General features: G+C 39.0%; 1 protein-coding gene across 1 annotated transcript in view; it reads right to left on the bottom strand.

The window, feature by feature from the left end:
- The window catches only part of LOC127452960 (tumor necrosis factor receptor superfamily member 11B-like), a 55,060-nt gene that overhangs the window by 9,159 nt on the left and 28,579 nt on the right, over positions 1 to 17,322 (bottom strand). The window contains exon 5 of the mRNA XM_051718874.1: positions 13,146 to 13,370. Coding sequence (XP_051574834.1) covers positions 13,146 to 13,370 — 225 coding nt within the window. The remainder of the gene's footprint in view (positions 1 to 13,145; positions 13,371 to 17,322) is intronic.

The raw sequence follows: 17,322 nt of genomic DNA, 5'->3' as shown, positions 1-17,322 counted from the left end.
AGTTTGGGCTCACCTCAAGTGCTTTGAAAAGATGGAGCTCCGCCATGTTTTTAACATGCCAGAGGCCCTCTCATGCACGCACCTGGCCCTGGAATGGTGCCTATTGTAACGGGCCTCAACTGGGGATGCAACAGGCTCCCGATAGGGGGTCATGATGGTGATGGGGGATGTCAGGTAGGGGTACCCCCCATCTCCTAGGAGGCACTTGCCCTCAGGTGGGTACAGCTGCTTTCTGTAAATGGCGCTGTTCTTAAGGGCCCTTGTGTCGTGCACAGAACCAGGGAAGCTGACACAAACATCCAAGAATTTTCCCTAGTGGTCACACACAGCCTGGAGTTGCACAGATTAAAACAATTTTCTGTGGAAATAGTAGGCTGCATTGATTGCTGAGGGCTTTATGCGGATGTGGCAGCCATCAATTGCTCTGACTGCCACAATGAAAGCAGGAGAGACTGCCAGCCTGGCAAACCCTGTGCCCACCTCCTCTAGCACTTCACTCTGAGGAAGCTGAACAATATTTTTCAGGAGGCCAAGGACAGCTCTGCTGACCTTGTGCACAACCCTGTGCACTGTTGACTTGGGGATGTCGAAGGCAAAGGAAACAACCTGATAGGATGCAGCATGGGTCAGCCAGTAGAGGAGCATTACCACTTATATGTCTTTTGACCATCCATGGTCAACCTCATAGGGAAGTGCAACTATAAGACTCACTATGGATGGTGTGGTCATGCGCAGAATGGGACGCAGGTCAGATTTTCTGTCCAGAAACAGTCTCAGGATGGGGACTGTTGCATTTAGCTGGCAATAAGACGTAGGGTTGCCAGGCTAGAAAACAATAAAGAGATCCAGTACAGTGTCATGCAAGTGTCTGTGGTTCTTTCTTGTTAAATACTATTGTTTTGTCATTTCTAATCCTAGATTTATCCAAAAAGTAACTTGACAACTTTATTTTATTATTTATATATTATTTTAATTATATTACTAAATTATTTTATAAGCCAAAAGGTAATAGAGGTAAATTTTTTTTATAAATGTGTGCGTGTGTGTGTGTGTGTGTATATATATATATATATATATATATATATATATATATATATATATATATATATATATATATATATATACAGTACTGTGCAAATGTTTTAGGCACTTGTGAAAAATGTTGCATAGTGATTTCTTCAAAAATAATGCCATAATTAGTTTTCATTTTTCAATTAACATCATCCAAAGTCTAGTAAACATAAAAAAAGCTAAATCAATATTTGGTGTGACCAACTTTGCCTTCAAAACAGTACCAGTTCTCCTAGGGACACCTGGACACAGTTTTCTTGGTTGTTGGCAGATAGGATGTTCCAAGCTTCTTGGAGAATTCGCCACAGTTCTTTTACCTATTAAGGCTGTCTCAACTGCTTCTGTCTCTTCATGTCATCTCAGACTGACTCGATGTTCAGTGGGGGGCTTTATGGGGGCCATAACAGCTGTTGCATGGCTCCCTGTTCTTCTATTCTAATCTTTTCTATTTGCAAAAGTAATGTTTGGGAGTCTAAAATATATATTACCTATTGACACACTACAGCTAAAGATATAAATAACCACCTTAAGACAAAGGTTGACTTTTGCACAGTACTGTATATATATATATATATATATATATATATATATATATATATATATATATATATATATATGTGTGTGTGTGTGTGTATGTGAATACATATACAATATATACAGTATGTGTGTATATATATATATATATATATATATATATATATATATATATATATACACATACTGTATATATTGTATATGTATTCACATACACACACACACACACACACACACACACACACACACACACATATATATATATATATATATATATATATATATATATATATATACACACAGTACTGTATACTGTATATGTACAGTACTGTATTCAGGGACCCACATCCGAATGCTAGTGGAGGTCAGTGAGAAAGAAAAGCCAGCAGATACTGTTTCGGATGCGGATAGTACAGCGAGCAACACACATACTTTGGTTCCGACTGAAGAGCCCCTGCAGCAAGTCTCGGCGGGTGATGCCTCGGCAGCATACAAAGCGCATCAAAGCGACACCACTCTCCCATTCCTGTTAGGGTTTACAATCAATCCTCCCCATTTAGTGATGCACCCACTGAGAATCATGTTGAAAGAGCCTTGGTCATAGGTGATTCTATTGTAAGGATCATGGAAATAGAGACTCCAGCCACCATCATTAAATGCATTTCAGGTGCCAAAGCATCTGACATCAGATCAAATTTACAAGTGCTGGCTAATGCTAAATGTAGATTTTCTAAAATTGTTATTCATGTCGGCACTTACGATGTCTGGCTTTGCCAGTCAGAGATCACTAGGGATAATGTTAAAGAGGTGTGTAAACTTGCAAAAACGATGTCAGACACTGTAATATGCTCTGGCCCTCTCCCTGTACATTGTGGTGACGAGGTTTATAGTAGATTAGTGTCACTGAATGGCTCGATGTCTGAGTGGTGTCTGGAGAATAGAATAGGATTTATAGACAGTTGGAAGAGTTTTTAGGGTAGACCTGACCTGCTAAAGAGAGATGGACTCCATCCCTCCAGGGGAGGTGCCACTCTCTTCTCTAGTAATTTGTCTCATAGTCTTAATAGTGATAGTATTTGACTAACTGGGGCCCAGGTCAGGAAGCAGACAAACTGGCTAATCCGAACATCTGCTAGCTGCCTTGAGACGTCACACAGGTCACATAAACTACAACATATAGAGACTGTATCACCTAGATACCATATAGAGACTGTGTCTGTTCCCCGAACTACCAAACACAAACCCCACACTAAATAATTTAGAAAAAATTGGATTAAGGACAAACTTGAAAAAAAAAGAAAAAAAAGAAATTCAATATAAACATCATCTGAAGATAGGCCTACTAAACATTAGATCTCTTTCAACCAAAGCACTAATTGTTAATGTAATTATTAAAGATCATAGTTTGGATGTGCTCTGTTTGACTAAAACCTGGCTTAAACTGGATGAATATATTAGTTTAAATTAATCTACTCCCCCAGGTTATTGATATAAAAATGATCCTCATCTGAAGGGTCTGAGAAGTTAACAGTGATGTTTTTGGGGACAGGATATAAGTCTTTCAAACTAATAATTCTTAATTTACCACCGTCAGATATAAGTAAAAAATCTCTGTCATCTTATGCCCTTGCTACAGTATATACAGTAGATCACCTGGGCCTTATTCTGATTTCCTTGGTGAATTTGCAAATTTTCTATCAGATATAGTAGTTACTGTAGATAGAGCTTTAATTGTTGGTGACTTCAACATTCACATAGAAAATGAAAATTACACATTGGGATTAGCATTTATTGATATTCTCAACTCACTTGGAGTCAGACAAAATGTGACAGGACCAACTCATCACCATAATCATATGCTAGATTTAATTATGTCATATGGAGTTGATGTTGATTCTATAGAACAACTACTACTAATATAGCTCTACCGCAGAATGATGACATCTCAGATCATTACCTTGGCTCTTGTTTGCTGCGATCAGCTAATTTCTCTCAATCTACACCATGCTATCATTCAGGTAGAGCTATTATTTCGACAACTAAAGATAGCTTCACTAATAATCTTCCAGAATTCTCACATACTCAGTAAGCCAAAAAGTCTAGAAGAACTTGATGTAAAAACAGAAAATATAAATACAGTCTTCTCTAGCACTCTTGATAGTGTTGCCCCCTTCGATTAAAAAAAATGAAAGAAAAAAGCCCTGCACCATGGTACAATGATCACACTCATGTTCTCAAGAGAGCAGCTCGGAAAATGGAGCGCAAGTGGAAGAATACAAAATTAGAGGTATGTCTCAGTGCATGGAAGGATAGTGTCTGTAGCTACAGACAGGCACTAAAGCTGCCAGGTCAGCATATTTTAGCAAACTCATAGAAAATAACCACAACAATCCTAAGTGTTTATTCAGTACTGTGGTGTGGCACGGCGGAGGGCAGGGCCGTGATTCTGCACACCCGGCCCCTAATTAGGCTGTTTAAGCCCGAGAGGGATAAAGGTGAACGGAGATGGCAGTGCAACAGAGAGAGAGAGTTACAGGCAGCTGTCCAACACCTGTGTGTGTTTGTCTTTTTGTTTCAGTTTATTATTAAATTATTATTTATATTATCAAGCCGGTTCTCGCCTCATCCTTTCCATTGAATTGTGTTACATGTGGCTAAACTGGTTAGGAATAAAGCCTCAACTGAACCAGATATTCCGTCGCAGCACAATAGTAATGACTTCATGAATTTCTTTACTGATAAAATGTATCAGTAAAGAATTATGCAATCATCTGTCACAGTACCTCAGAAAACAGTGTCTCATAATTTTCCACATGTTAAACTTCAATCCTTCGCTGTCATAGGTCATGAAGAGCTAACAAAACTTATTGAAACATTAAAAGCCACAACATGTATGTTAGATCCAATACAAACTAAGCTCTTAAAAGAGGTATTCCCTGTAATCTCAGAACCTCTTCTTAATATTATTAACTCCTCGCTATCCTTTAAAATGGCAGTTATCAAACCGCTTATTAAGAAGCCACAGCTTGATCCTGGAGAATTGGCTACTTACTATAGACCGATTTCAAATCTCCCGTTTATACCGAAAATACTAGAAAAGTTTGTGTCCTTCCAATTATGTTCTTTTCTACAGAGAAATAGTATATATGAACAATTTCAGTCAGGATTTAGGCCACACCACAGTACAGAGACTTAAGTATGTTAGAAAGTTAAGTATGGAGTGCCAATGGGATCAGTTTTAGGGCCGCTGCTTTTCTCCTTATATATGCTTCCCCTGGGAGATATTATCAAGAATCATGCAATAAGTTTCCACTATTATGCCGACAATACCCAACTTTATATTTCTTCGAAACCAGACAAAATTTCACAATTCTCCAAATTAGCAGAGTGTATCAATGAAATCAAAGATTGGATGGCCAGAAATTTCCTTCTACTCAATTCTGACAAAACAGAGGTACTGGTTATTGGACCAAAAACCTCTAAAAATAACCTGCTAAAATATAATTTGACTCTCGATGGTTGTTACATTGTCTTCAACAGCAAAGAACTTAGGTGTTATATTTTATACCAATATGTCATTTGAAAATTAAATTTCCAATGTTTGTAAAACAGCATTCTTCCACCTAAGAAATATTGCTAAGTTACGACACATGCTCTCTGCTGCTGATGCCGAAAAACGAATTCACGCGTTCATGACCTCAAGACTAGATTATTGTAATGCATTACTCGGAGGATGTCCAGCAAGTTCAATAAAAAACTTCAATTGGTTCAAAATGCAGCAGCCAGAGTGCTGACTAGAACCAAGAAATATGATCATATTAGCCCCATTTTATCGTTGTTACATTGTCTACCTGTTAAATTTCATATTAATTTTAAAATTCTGTTAACTACATACAAAGCTTTGAATGGTCTAGCTCCACAGTACTTAAGTGACCTTCTACCATGCTATATTCCATCACATTCATTATGATCGCAAAACTCTGGCCTGTTAATAGTTCCTAGAATATCAAAATCCACAAAAGGAGATAGATCCTTTTCCTATTTGACTCCTAAACTATGGAATAGTCTCCCTAACACTGTTCGGGACTCAGACACACTCACTGAGTTTAAGTCTACACTAAAGACTCATGTATTTAGCCAGGCATACACCTAATTTATCACTTCAACTCACAATTAGGCTGCTTTAGTTAGGTCTGCCAGAACCTGAATCATTGATCATGATCTATAACTCTGCAAAAAAAAAAAAAAAAAAAAAAAATGAATGGCATCTACGCTACTATTATTCTATTTGTTTCCATGTCTCAACCTCGGGACTTCTCTCCCAAGGTTACCAGAACTGGCCGGATCCAGCTCCATTCCTGCTTGATATCGGACTCCACTGCTACGAGTGATGATGACAAAATGCAGCCAGTGCCAGCCAGATGTCACTTTAGTCTATTACGATGGACCTCAGAGGATGAACTGATGCCAACTCCAACCATAAAACATGGGATACTGCATATGCCATTGCCTGAACATTGGACTTAGGATAGACCTCACCGAAATTACCGGCCATTTGAACTGCGAAGCACCTCACTGATCTCGGCCTGCATCACCTTGGTCAAATGGTGGACTACACTCTTAAAATGGAATACATAGACTATCAGTAAATTAGCAACAAAAGCCTTCATCAGCCAACTAACAAAAGACAATGCATCTATATGAATTTCTGTAGTTAATCCAGGATGGACTTCAAAGACATTAGTCTTTAATCTTACAGTTCTTACAAAATCTTTGTTTAAACACTGGCCTTTAACACTTACTTAGTTTAATAATTTTAAACCATGACTTGCACTGCACATAAATAAGTAATATTGGCATTATATTCATGCTGTTAGCCAGGGGGAACTGGCCCCACAGTGAGCCTGGTTTCTCCCAAGGTTATTTTTCTCCATTAACCAACATCTTATGGAGTTCTGTGTTCCTTGTCACAGACGCCTTCGGCTTGCTCACTGGGTTTCTAAATACAATTATTATTTAAATACTTAATATTATAGAGGTCACATGATGCCATGCAAGGAGCAGACGTGTGAGTGACGAGCTCTGCGCACTTTGCTGAATTTTTGATTATTCTCATGTTATAATCTGGTGAAATTTGATACACCCAGTTACATATTTGCCCTTTGTTGCAAAACATGGCAAAGAAGTCAAAATCCTCGGGCTCTGGAGACATTAAAAGACACTTACATGTTCAGGATGAAAGCCCTGACAGGCCTACAGACCGGGGACTTGATTTGGATGGCGCGGCGGGAGAGGAGATCCAGCGTCAGTTGTCCAACATGTCGGTGATGTTGACGAAGATTCTTGCTGACTTGGAGGATCTTGCTCTAATACGTCGATCGATTACGGCGATGGAAACTAAATTCTCTGAGTTAGCTACAAGAGTGACTGATGTTGAAAAATGAATCGATTTTCTGGAATCTTCGGAGAGGGAATTAACCGCTAATCCGCCCGCGACCAAAGTTGATCTGGAACATCTCCTTGAAAAGCTTGAAGATCTTGAGAATAGAAACCGCAGGAATAATGTCAAAATTGTTGGAATTCCTGAGCATGAGGAGGGCAGAGATATGGTGAAATTCCTAGATGAGTTTTTCCCGAGTCTGCTCGACATAACAGGCCACTAGCTGGAAATCGAGCAAGCTCACAGAGTGCTGGCTCGGAGATCTGCTGAGGGAGACAGGCCCAGATCGATTCTGGCCAGATTCTGAGATCATCCGATAAAGATCTTGTGTTGCGCCAGGCGAGGAGCAAAGGGAAGCTTTCTTGGAAGAACCATAATATTTTCTTGTTCCCAGACTTTGCGAGTTCGACAAGAGAGAAACGCGATCGGTTCAAGGAATGCAAGAAACTCTTACATCAGAAAAAGATCTCGTTTGCTCTAATCGGTCGCAAAGTATTCGCATGTCCAAATCTGGCAATCACTTTTATAGAATCAATGTCTGAGTAAACCGTTTGATGTTTCTCATGTGAGTGGGCCTGACTCACTGTACTTACTCTTGAGGAAGCTGGGCGACATTTTAGGTTTTTTGCGTTGGCTCCGCCGTGCGGCTTGAGCTTGTTTTGTGAATAACACTTTCCTTAAAGAAACTTTCGCATTGAAGTTCCCAGACAGATTGAGAGTGGACATTACAGATGACCGCAAAATATCTACATGCTCACACAAAGGATGTCTTTTATAAAGTTGACGGATGGTGTCATGGTATATACTTTTATGCAGCCTCTGAGTGAATTGACTCGATCATCCGGGGGAACCGGGATGCCGGTTTTGTTTCTTTTTTGTATTGGTTCCACCTAGCGGCTGGAGCTTGTTCTGTTGAATAACATTCCTTTGGAACAGCTGTTGATTCATCTGTTCGTTCTTCCTGCTTATTCCTCCTGCTGGCTGTGGTTTTGTTTTGTTGAGGTTTTTTTTTTTTTTTTTTTTTTACGAGACATTAGAATGATTACGTCATCCGTTGAACTCATAACAGCCGGCTCACGGAACATTCGTTTGTCTGTCCGAGGAATCTGAATGGTTTTATATCAGCTGAAATTTGTTTTGTGGAAGATCACACCTTTGAGTCAGTTCTGTGAATGAATTTACATGTTCTTTGTATTCATTCTTCCTATTGACTGGGTTTATTTCACAAAGTATTTTCTGTTATGTAATTAAATTGAGCAATCCAATGGCAAAGTTGTCGTGGGGGCTCGTGGGCGTTCATGGACCTTTTGAGTTTAGAGGGATTATCGCCGGTTGGCGCTGTCGTGCGCAGGGTTAATGCGCACGTTTTTCTTTTTTCTGTTTGTTTTGTTCGGGGGGATGTTCGGGGGTTGATTGTTTCACTAATGGGGAATGTGGTCTTCATAATTTTGTTTTTGACACACAATTTATTTTTTCTATTATATTAATATGTCAGTTGTTAATATAAGTGTACTATCTCTCTCCACATGGAATGTGAATGGGTTGGGGCACCCCATAAAAAGAAGGAAGGTTATTTCTTTTCTTAAACTTAAGAAATATGATATAGTGTTTCTTCAAGAAACACATCTCTCCCCGCAGGAAGCTGAAAAATTCGGGAAGATATGGGGTGGACATGCTTTCTTGAGTGCTGGCACAAGTAAGAGCAAGGGAGTCATTATATTGGTAAATAAACATCTACAATTCAAATGTCTCAAACAGATTAAAGATAAATTAGGAAGAGTAATTATTGTTTTAGCTGAAATTCAAGGGCAAAGGTTGATTTTGGCTAATATTTACACACCTAACGCTGATGGTCAGGGCTTTTTTATAGCTCTTGAAGGGATGTTGCAAACCGCTGGCACCCCTCATGATATAATATTGGGAGGAGACTTCAATCTTTTGATGGATTCAGTCCTTGATCATAGTGAAGCAAAAGTGTGTAAGCCCCCTAGAGCAATACTTACGCTTCACAGCATGTGTAAAAATCTTGGTCTTGCGGATATTTGGAGACTTTTGAACCCATCTGGTAGGGACTATAAATTTTTTCATCAGTCCATAAGATTTATTCTAGAATAGATTTTTTTTTTTATATCCAAATCCCTAATTTAATTTGTTGTTGATTGCTCAATTGGAAACATTTTAGTCTCAGATCATGCCCTGGTGAGTTTAGAGGTGATGCCACATATAGAGAAAAAGAAATCATATAGTTGGCGCCTTAATGTGTCCCTTCTGCAAAATCCTGATTTCCAACAAATGTTAAAGACTGAAATCAATGTTTATATGGAGACCAACTGGTCCTCAATATCCTCTGTGGGCATGGCTTAGGAGGCACTTAAAGCAGTTCTTAGGGGTCGGATCATACAGTATGCCTCATTCAACAAATAATCCAAAGCACGAGAACTCATGGAGTTGGAAGGAAATATTAAAAGTGTAGAGGCAGAGCTGAAGCGCCGTATGTCAGCTGATGGCCTCAGAGAATTGACCCGATTGAAATATAGATATAATACTATTTTGTCGCGGAAAGTGGAGTTTTGGTTATTCAGGGCAAGACAGTCATACTTTGAGTCGGGTGACAAAGCAGGGAAGCTTTTGGCTAGATATATAAAGCAGAGAGAGTCTTTTTCTACCATTCCCTCAGTGAAATCTGCTGGTGGTGAAATATTTACCTCAGCCATTGATATTAATAATGCCTTTAAAGAGTTCTATCTTGATCTTTATAGTTCCACGTCTTCGTCTACTGATGAAGATATTAGAAACTTTGTGGAACCATTAGATCTTCCTAAACTGACGATTGAGCAAAAAAACTCTCTTGATTCTGAGATAACCTTGGAGGAGCTTGACGAGGTAATTAAGTCCCTACCTACTGGCAAGGCTCCGGGGCCAGATGGTTTTGCCGCAGAATTTTTTAGGTCTTATGCTACAGAACTGGCTCGACTTTTGTTAGAAGTTTATACTGGATCATTAAAGAATGGAAAGCTTCCTCCAACCATGACACAAGCCCGGATCAGTCTGATTCTTAAAAAGGACAAAGATCCAAGCGAGTGTAAAAGTTACCGTCCAATTTCCCTGATCCAACTAGATGTAAAAATATTGTCAAAAATGTTGGCTAATCAATTAAGTAAAGTTATGACATCTCTTATACATATAGAACAGGTGGGGTTTATTCGGGGCCGCAGCTCTTCTGATAACATCAGGCATCTCATCAATATGTGGTCAGTAGCGAATGATCAATCTCCAATCGCTGCCATCTCACTTGATGCCAAAAAGGCATTTGATATGGTAGAATGGGATTATCTTTTTAAGATTTTGGAAATGTACGGGTTCGGGAGTACATTTATTGGTTGGATTAAGTTACTTTATAGACACCCTGTAGCAGCGGTACAAACAAATGGATTAATCTCAGATTATTTTACTTTGAAAAGGGGCACTCGGCAGGGTTGCCCTCTTTCCCCATTATTGTTCTGTCTTGCCCTGGAACCATTAGCAGCTGCGATAAGAAAAGAGGATGATTTCCCAGGCGTGGTGGCGGGAGGTGTGCTGCATAAGCTTCTGCTTTACGCAGATGATATTTTATTATTTGTCTCTGAACCTACTAGATCTTTGTCTTGCCTCCAAAGAATTATTAATTCCTTTTCCAAATTCTCAGGATACAAAGTCAATTGGGCTAAATCCGAAGCTGTGGCTTTGACAGCGTACTGACCAGTAATGGCTTTTCAGCCTGGTGCCTTCCAGTGGCCCAAACAAGGCATTAAGTATTTGGGGATTTTATTCCCAGCAAATTTGTCTGATTTAGTTAGTGTTAATTTTGACGCTTTAATAAAAAGGTTTTCGAGCGATGTGGGCAGGTGGGCTTCATTACATTTATCGATGATTGGGAAGGTTAATGTTATTAAAATGAATTGTATTCCAAAATTTAACTACCTGCTACAATCTCTCCCTGTAGATGTCCCCCTCTCTTATTTCAAGGAATTTGATAGCATAGCGAAGTCCTTCATTTGGAATGGTAAACGTCCCAGATTGCATTTTAATAAGTTACATAGGCCGATAGACAAAGGAGGGCTAGGCCTATCCAAGATTTTATTTTATTACTATGCGTTCAGTCTCAGACATTTGGCTCATTGGTCACTTCCACCTGAGAGAGCCCCTCCTTGGTTTGTTATTGAACAGGCAGTTCTTAAATGTTGATTTTATATATATATATATATATATATATATATATATATATATATAGTTTACAATTCATTGTAAAAAATTTTAAATAAAAAAAAAATACTTAATATTATGCACACTTCATAATCGTATTTAATCAAATTACACAATGATGACTCTAAGACTTTATAGATATTATGGTTTCTTTTTCTGTTACTGCATGATTTTCTGTAAAGCTGCTTTGAAACTATGTGTGTTGTGAAAGGCACTATACAAATAAAAATGACTACATATATATATATATATATATATATATATATATATATATATATATATATATATATATATGTGTGTGTGTGTGTGTGTGTGTGTGTGTGTGTGTGTGTGTGTGTGTGTGTGTTTGTATAAATTTATGTGTATGTCTGTAATACATACGAGTAAAAAATCTTCCCTGTAATGTTGAATATTTAATACATAGCGAAGGACATGGACATTTTAAAAAGAGTTAAGTTTGGTTTGTTGAAAAAAAAAAATCTTTACAAATTAAATTAATTTATTGGAACACAAAAAACATAAACTAAAAATATTTCTAAATTCAAATTTAATTTCAAATTAAACAAAAATGTAATTAAAATAATGAAGAAGAAAAAATATATATATATATGCACCTCCCCAAATCCAAACATTTTACCCTCTCCAACTTCTTCCACCGGCCCCTTTTGCAGTGACTTAACATTCTTTCTATGACAACAGGTGGAAAAATGCCAATACAAATTAGATTATAAATATAATTGTAAATATAAACACAATAATATTGATGATGGAAAAAATAAACCATGACCTCTAGAAAGTTAAACACAAATCTCATTAAAAAAATAAACAAAATCATATAAAGGCTACAACAGTGATTGTCAGGGACATAATTTGATGTTCCACTATATTTTAGTGTTTGGACATTAACTTTATACTTGAGTTTAGACTGTTCTGAGAATAGAGGTTCTTCTAAAATGTATTAGCGCAATTACATATTTCTCAAGGAAATTAGCAAATTGCGCTTTGCACCACTTCTTTAACATACAATACACCCACAGTTTGCGTGCATACGCCAAAAGATAGCGCAAACACTCCTACCCATGGCCACTTAAGCGCTGGCACAAAAATTGTCCTCAGAATTAGCACTCTCAGGAAAATTACAGTAGATAAGATATTGCGCTATGCCTAGCGCGGTCACGAAAATAGAGCCCATAGTATTGGTCTGCACCAACAGTGTGAGAGACTGCGAACATGGAGAGCATAACTGATGAATGTGTGTAAAACAGCGTGTCGTTTCTTTTGCTAATCTTATTTAATTGATTGTAAAATCAAGACAAATTGGCCAACAACAAACAACTTGCTAATGACAAGCCAGACATAAAAATATTTCAGCAAACAAAAGATAAGGGTAGGTCATTCAATAGGACATTGTGTTTTTTGCTATGTTTAATGAATAAGTTATTTTGCACTAAGAATCATCGTGGCTTTCTCTCCTTTCACAAAACGTAACATTATAAGACGACATTTCATTAAGATTTAGATTTTCATCTAAATCAACATTCTAAGATAAAACGTTTAAGGCGAATTATGCAAGGACACCACACATTCTATCAGGCAGCGTGATTTTGTGTTCAATGAGTTGATGCCCCATCTATATAATTGATTCCTAGCTTATCAATATGGACTTCAGAACCCCACTATACTGTTGGCCATGTTGTGTTCTCATATTCAAATTTTCAGCAAAATTTTTTTGTCTGTTGTTAAAATACGAAATACTCGTTTTTAAAATGTGAATGAAATTTTTGGGTTGCTTAATTCAGCTTTGACTTCAGTCTTCAAGTATCCGGTCCTGCTATATGGGCCACAGTGACTTGCTAACCTGGAATGATGCTTAAGAGTTTGTCTTGGTCTTTATTTTGTTCTCTCCAGAGATGGAGCAGGTGTATCGTCTGCTGCTGAGGACTGCAGCTCTTCTTCAGCCTCTCAACACACTTCCAGTCTACCTTACGTCCTGGAAGACTCTCAGACAGACGCTCCACGGTGACAGAGGCCAAAGGAGGAGATGCAAAAAACTGAAAAATGGCTTCCTCCCACAGCATGATGTCTGTTGAGATAAAAGAGAGGTGTGGTGGAATGTTATGAAAATGATAAGCACATTGATACTTATCACAAGGTTTTGCACAAAGAAAATTTGTGCCTGCAAGTATTTCCATGTAGCTTGATTATCCATTGTGTGTAATATCCACCATGAATAATTTCTTGAAGATTTCAGGAAATTCAGGATATTTTGACTATGCTTCTTGAATGAAACTGATGATGATTATGTGATCCCCCTACGATTCCCCTTCTGAGTCAGAACATGCATGTTAATCATGGTTACACTGGGGGCAAAACAATTACACCTTGGGGAAATCAAATACAATCACATCATCTTAAGGTGATTCCAATCCGTGTCCACAAGTTTAACAAGAATGTCTATTTTCACATGTAAGTGATATATTTCAAAACGTTTGGTACAAAATTCCAAACTGGTCACACTTTGGTCTCTTGTTTCTGCATTAATTTCTTTTCATATTAACAAAATATTGTTTTGTGACATGTAATGAGCAAACTTAGGTGTAATTTGATTAAAAAAGTAATTAATACTGTGATCTAATTACATTTTAGTCAAAAGCGGTGAAACGCATTACATTTTATATTCTAATCATAAACTCAGCAAAAAAAAAAGATATGTCCCTTTTTCAGGACACTGTATTTTAAAGATAATTTTGTAAAAATCCAAATAACTTTACAGATCTTTATTGTAAAGGGTTTAAACAATGTTTTCCATGCTTGTTCAATGAACCATAAACAATTAATGAACATGCACCTGTGGAACGGTCGTTAATGTAACGAATAAGGCTGGTATCCCTTCAGCCGTCCACCAGATGGAGCCCTCTCCTGAATACTGATACGGTACCATTTCTTCTATGGTGATTTCCTGTTTGCATCATACAAATAGCCATGCTTTTCAATTGTTACTTTGTGAAGTATTGCCAGTTTCACTGCCTTACCAAGCGTTATTCTCATTGCCTGTTTATTTGCCTACTTGTTATGACCATTGTGCCTGTCTCACTGGATAACCGTTATTGGATTACTGTTTTGCTCTGTTTGCCTGATTGGACTGGTTACCTGTGTAATGATTACTTTGCCTGCTTCAAAGATTACGTCTCTGCCTAGTGTCTTGGATTGATTGATCATAATAAACTTCATGCATATGGATTCTACCTTCGTCTCCATGTCGAGTCCCTTACAGAATACTTTGCCACCAATGAATCCAGCGGAAGTTTCTTAGCTCCAGGCTGCATTCACACACCAGAGCGAACTGCTCAAAAGTTCCAGGAACAATTGGACCACCTAAGAGCTGCACATGAGAACCTCATCCGCTATATCCGCTCTCTTCCATCTCCACAAGCTACACCGGTAAGTTTTGCTCTTCCTGATAAATTTGATGGCTCGCCAGAGAAATGTAAGGGATTTTTACACCAATGTAAAGTCTATTTTTCCAATCAACAAGAGTCTTTCAGTCAGGAGTCCAAGAAATGTGCATTTATTATGACGTGACTTACCGGTAAAGCACTAGACTGGGACTCTGCTGTCTGGGAGAGTGATAATCGGCTTCAAACGTCATTTGATTACTTCACTTCCCAGATCCATGAAGTGTTTAAATACCCAGAGGAAGGTAAAGATGTCTCTGTTCAGCTGCTTCATGTATGCCAGGGTTCACGTTCTGCAGCTGACTTTGTCGTACACTTCAGGACATTAGCAGCCCAAAGTGGATGGAATGAAATTGCACACAAGACTGTTCAGAGAGGGACTGAACTACAATCTGCAGGCCAAACTCGCATGTAAGGGTGAGGACTCAACTCGCACTGAATTCATTTCATTGGCAATAAGGATTGATAATAACTGTGCAATTCACCACGCTCAAAGATTAGCTTAAATTCATGACCATCAGTCCATAGTCAAGTCAAGGCATGCCCCAAAGCTCCTGAACCGATGCAGATTACGAGTTTCTGATGAATCATCGTTGTCATCGGGAGCGACTGTGTTATTACTGTGGTGAAGGGAATCATCAAAACTCCACATGCCCTCACAAAGGCAAGAAATATCAAGACTCCAGAACTATTGTGAGTACCATGAACATTTCATCTCCCACAAACCACAGTTTCTCTCTTCCCACTGAGCTCTCCTTTGATAAATTGAAATCTGTTTTTGCACTCGTCGACTCGGGCTGCTGTGAATTTAATTCACCAAGGTCTAGTACGAGAGCTCCATATCCCTACAGTACCTTGTATACCCACCATTAACATTACTGCTGTAAATAATGCACCTATAGGCACAGGTATCACTCACCAAACTGTTCCAGTGACACTATGGGTTGGATTGTTTCACACAGAGATCATCTCTTTCTATATCATCGACTCACCCAAGTATCTTCTCATCCTGGGTCACCCATGGCTGGCTATCCATGATCCCATCATCTCCTGGAACCAGGGTGAGTTAAAACAATGGTCAGATTATTGTCAGTCTAATTGTCTTCATGTCACAGTCACCATGTCATGTTTGACTACCAGCATCGAAAGTCCTGAGAACCAAGCTCAAATCCAGGTCTCCAGGGAGTATTCTGAATTCACAGAGGTATTCAGCAAAGTCAAGGCAACCCAACTACCCCCTCATCGTCCATGGGACTGCACTGTTGAATTGCTACCCAATATGGCACCCCCGAGGAGCAAAGCCAATCCATTGTCAAGACCTGAAACCACGGCCATGGAGACTTACGTCGAGGAGGCTTTAGCTTCAGGGTGCATTCATCCTTCCACTTCACCAGCTGCAGCAGGCTTCTTCGTCGAGAAGAAAGATGGAGGGCTCCATGCATAGACTACTGAGGATTGAACACAGTACAGGTACCCACTCCCTCTTGTTCCGTCTGCCCTAGAGCAACTACGTGAAGCATGCATCTACACAAAACTGGATTTGAGAAGTGCATACAACCTGATTCGTATCAGAGAGGGAGATGAGTGGAAAACGCATTTATCACCACTAAGGGGCACTATGAATACCAGGTGATGCCTTATGGCCTTACCAACACACCAGCTGTGTTCCAGTCATTCATCAATGAGATCTTCAGAGACCTCCTCAACAGATGTGTCATCGCCTACATTGATGACATACTCATATAATCCCAGGAAAAAGTACAACACAAAGACGTTAAAATGGTCCTCTCCCCCCTGCTGAAACACCAACTCTACGTGAAAGCAGAGAAATGTGAGTTCCATGTTACCCATACAACATTCTTAGGGTATATCATCAGCCATAGAGGTGTTGATGGATGACTCCAAGATCAAGGCAGTCATGGAATGGCCAAGACCCAATACTGTTAAGGAGCTACAATGTTTCCAGGGCTTTGCAAAATTCTACAGGAGGTTTATCCGTAACTACAGTCTCATCTCTGCCCCTTTAATGTCATTGCTCAAAGGTAAACCATCCAAACTACCATGGAGTGACTCTGCTCAAAAAGCCTTCGAAACCCTCAAGACAAGTTTCACTTGCCCCCATTCTCAAGCACCCCGATCCTAACCAACCATTCATCGTGTAAGTGGATGCATCAGACTGCAGCATCGGGGCGGTTCTCTCTCAACACCATGGTAAACCTGGAAAACTTTATCCTTGTGCTTTCTTTTCACGTAAACTGAACTCAGCTGAAAGAAACTATGATTTTGGAAACGAAGAGCTACTCTCCATGAAGGCTGCATTAGAAGAGTGGTGCCACTGGCTTGAAGGATCAGTTCATCCATTTCAAGTAATCACCGACCATAAGAACCTCGAATACTTCAAGGGAGCAAAACGACTCAATCCACGACAAGCCCAATGGTCACTTTTCTTCAAGATTTCAATTCACAGTCACCTACTGCCCTGGCAGTAAGAACTGCAAAGCCGATGCTCTTTCCCGTCGTCATGATCCTCCTCGCAACATACCTCAATGTATCCATATTACCACCTTTAATCATCATCGC

This window comes from Myxocyprinus asiaticus, chromosome 15 (genome assembly GCF_019703515.2).
Source record: "Myxocyprinus asiaticus isolate MX2 ecotype Aquarium Trade chromosome 15, UBuf_Myxa_2, whole genome shotgun sequence".
Lineage (NCBI taxonomy): Eukaryota > Metazoa > Chordata > Actinopteri > Cypriniformes > Catostomidae > Myxocyprinus > Myxocyprinus asiaticus.
The sequence above is the reverse complement of the archived record's forward strand: the minus strand, read 5'-3'. Positions and strand labels throughout refer to the sequence as shown.